The sequence below is a fragment of the Haliotis asinina genome, chromosome 13 (assembly GCF_037392515.1).
Source record: "Haliotis asinina isolate JCU_RB_2024 chromosome 13, JCU_Hal_asi_v2, whole genome shotgun sequence".
NCBI lineage: Eukaryota > Metazoa > Mollusca > Gastropoda > Lepetellida > Haliotidae > Haliotis > Haliotis asinina.
Window position 1 is genome coordinate 49,918,695 of NC_090292.1, and position 3,456 is coordinate 49,922,150.

The 3,456-nt window shown below is 45.2% G+C and overlaps 1 protein-coding gene across 1 annotated transcript; it reads left to right on the plus strand.

The window, feature by feature from the left end:
• The first annotated feature begins 1,034 nt into the window (after window positions 1-1,034).
• Window positions 1,035-1,964, plus strand: LOC137259655 (uncharacterized protein F54H12.2-like). The gene has a single exon (XM_067797262.1). The coding sequence runs from the start codon at window positions 1,035-1,037 to the stop codon at window positions 1,962-1,964; it is 930 nt and encodes a 309-aa protein (XP_067653363.1).
• Window positions 1,965-3,456: the final 1,492 nt, after the last annotated feature.

The window sequence follows — 3,456 nt, forward strand, 5'->3', positions numbered from 1 at the left end:
CACATCGTCTCCCTCATGAGCAATTCCGCGAAGGAGGACGAAACAGATGGGGGGTTGTACATCCCAAATATATCTTTATGGCGAAAGTACTACGCGGATGTAGCGAGGGGAAAGGACATCAACAACACCGCTGACTCGTTTCACCACAACCACGCAACCGAACACAACCGCCAATACCGAGTCAGCACATTTAGCCTTAAACCCGGATCGAGCATGATCACCACACATCAGAGCCACCCACCTCGTGACCTACTTCACCCTCCGCCAACCACCTTTGTCAAACTACAGAACGAGGGTGAACACGTCATACCCCAAGATAATATAAGAATAGTGAGTCCTACTGAGCAGGTTGTGGACCAAGCAAAAGCCGAGATAAGGCGAAATCCCGACTCGGTTTCGAGGGCGGTTGGGAACTCAGCGATGAAGCGTGGTAATAAAAAATCCAAGCGAGCAAAGACATCTCGCAGTTCAAGGGGGTTACTCGTTCGGAAGAGGACAATCACCAGTAATCGCGCACAATCCAGGGTGAAGAAGGTCAAGAGGAAAAAAAAGACCATATCCGCGTGTAAAGAAGACGAGGACAATAGAGGATATTTTTGGTTAACATTATGTCAGCCTTAATTAACGATTCTAAGTTCTTTACAGAAACACAACCTCCAGAACTCTCGCTGTTCAACTTACCTCCCACGCAAACAGCATTGGAAAGAACCTATCTTCAAGACTGTCGTCCTGTGTCACCGTTATCTGGAACAACAGCCCCCATTGAATTCCACATCAGCGGTCAAAACGGGTTAGAATACATCGACCTTAGACGCACGTCATTATATGTTAAGTGTAAAATAACTCATGCCGATAATTCTCCACTAATCCCTGATGAACCGTGCGGGCCAATTAATTTATTTCTTCACGGTCTTTTCGCCCAAGTAGATGTGTGGTTGCAGGGTCAACTCATCAACTCAACAACCAACCACTATCCTTACAAGGCTATGATTCAAACACTCTTAAATACTAATTTAATCGACAACAATACGAAGATGCGGGCGCAGTTGTTTTTCAAGGATACTCCCGGTCAATTGGAGGTAACTGACCCAAACGGAAGCAACACCGGTATGTTCTCCAGGTATGAGTTTACCTCGGAGAGTAGGACTTTTGACCTAGAGTCTCCTTTGATGCATGACCTGTTTCAAATGAAGCGGTATATATTGAATCAAGTTGATGTGCAAGTAAAACTGTACCGTTCCACCCCTCAATTTGCGCTGATGGCTACCAAAGCAGACACAGCTTACGTGGTGCAAATTGAGGACATTGTCTTAAAAGTCATGAAAGTTTGTGTAAATCCTGGGGTGATATGGGGTCATAACGAGGCCCTATCATCCACCCCAGCCAAGTATCCGTACCGCAGAACAGAGGTGAAGATGTACTCTATTGTTAAAGGCCAAACCAGCTTCGCTTGGGATAACATATTCCAAGGCGTTCGACCTAACAAAGTAGTAGTCGGGTTTGTATCTGCCAAGGCCACGGGGATGGGCGACTTCCATAAGAATCCTTATAACTTCGCTAATTGGGATCTGTCACAGATCGCTCTTTTTTGTGATGGAACGAGCGTTGGCGAGTCCGGACCTATGAAATTACACTTCGGAGAAAACACTGGACGAACCATCATCCCCGCGTATGTCAACCTTTTCCGTTCATCAGGGTGTTGGTCAACTGTCGACAATATACACACCACCTCCGTTGACATAACCCCAGACGAGTTCGTTGCTGGATATGCTTTGTATGTATTTTCATTGGATCCGGTGTTTGGCTACAACGACGGAACATATCTACGTCTTCAAAAACGGGGGACTCTTAGACTTGAAGCTCAGTTTGCAAAACCACTCCCAGAGACAGTGTCATGCGTGGTCTATGCGGAGTTTGACGACATTTTTCAAATAGAGAAAAGCAGAAACATCATCATAGCGTAAAACGAGCGATGAACAGTCAACAGCTGGAATGCATAATAAACTGTGATCCTGTGTTGCGACACCGTGTGTTGGGCGTATTCGCCGCGAATCAACTGTCCAAACACCTCGCAAAACGGATGAGGAGAGATTCATTACACGGTCCAATAGCGATTATAGTTAATACTGAAAAGTCGCACGAACCGGGACAACACTGGTTTGCTATATTCGTAGATGTGGGAAGGATTGAAATTTTTGACAGTTTGGGCTTCGCTGACGGATTGGCTAGGCGTGTGAAAGAAGTGGACGGCTTTGTGGCGCTAATAAACGATAAATCAACCAACCGTTACCCTCACCACCACCGAATGTTAATTTGGAACCACGTTCGTGTGCAGAGTCAAGCGGGAAGAACGTGTGGACAGTTCGTTGTGTATTATTTACTGTTCCGACTAAGGGGTTGGTGTTTGAGACAAATTCTCGATCATTTTTCAGGGAATTATCTCGATAATGACCATTATGTTTATGGGTATATAATGAAACGTTATCCCCGGTGCGTTAGTTGATCACCGGCGGTTGGACGCGTTCACGATGACGGACGAAGACCCCGAACCGACACCCACGCTTTTGATCCCGTCTCCGTCCACTATTTTTATAAGTGGAGCAACCCAATCAGGGAAAAGCTCATTTACGAAAAGACTAATGGACCACGGAAAGAGTATGTTTGACAGAAGGATAACGAAGGTCATGTATTGTTACTCTATGTGGCAGCGGTTATATGACACTATTGAATCAACCTTCGGTGTTCCCCACTCCTCTGGGTTGAAGGTTGACTTTCACAAAGGTGTGCCAAATGAAGAGGAAATTATTGAATGGAGCGAGGATCCCGATGATCACAAACTGCTTGTAATCGACGACCTCATAGATGAAGTGTCTCGTAGCTCAAGCATGTGTAAACTTTTCACAACAATGAGTCATCACTTAACAATAACGGTGTGCATAATCAGCCAGACTCTATTCCCATCAACGACCTATGGAAAATACGCCAGGACCATTTCACTGAATTCTCACTTTATTGTTCTCTTTAAAAACAGGAGAGACGCCTCACAAGTTGCGGCGATTGGCCGACAGATTCTGCCTGGGAGAGTTCCGTTCTTTCTTGATGCATATGAAAAGGCAACAGACAACCAACCATATGGTTATTTGTTGATAGATCTATCTCCGCGAGGTAACAAAGCCTATCAGTTTAGAACCAACATATTCCCGGGAGAGGTGTTAACGGTATACGCACCCGAGTAATATGGACAACATTCATCGACTGTTTCCTAATTCAGCGGCCTTCCTCCAACTGGTCGCACACACACACTCCAACGCTCAAAGGAAATTATTGCTACAAACTATGACCAATCAGCAGATGGATGCGTTATGTGAGATTTGTTTGAACATTCTGAAAGGGACCGTTCCCATATCAGAAGCCCATAAAACTCAACTACGAAAGAAGAAAACTTATTTGCGTCGA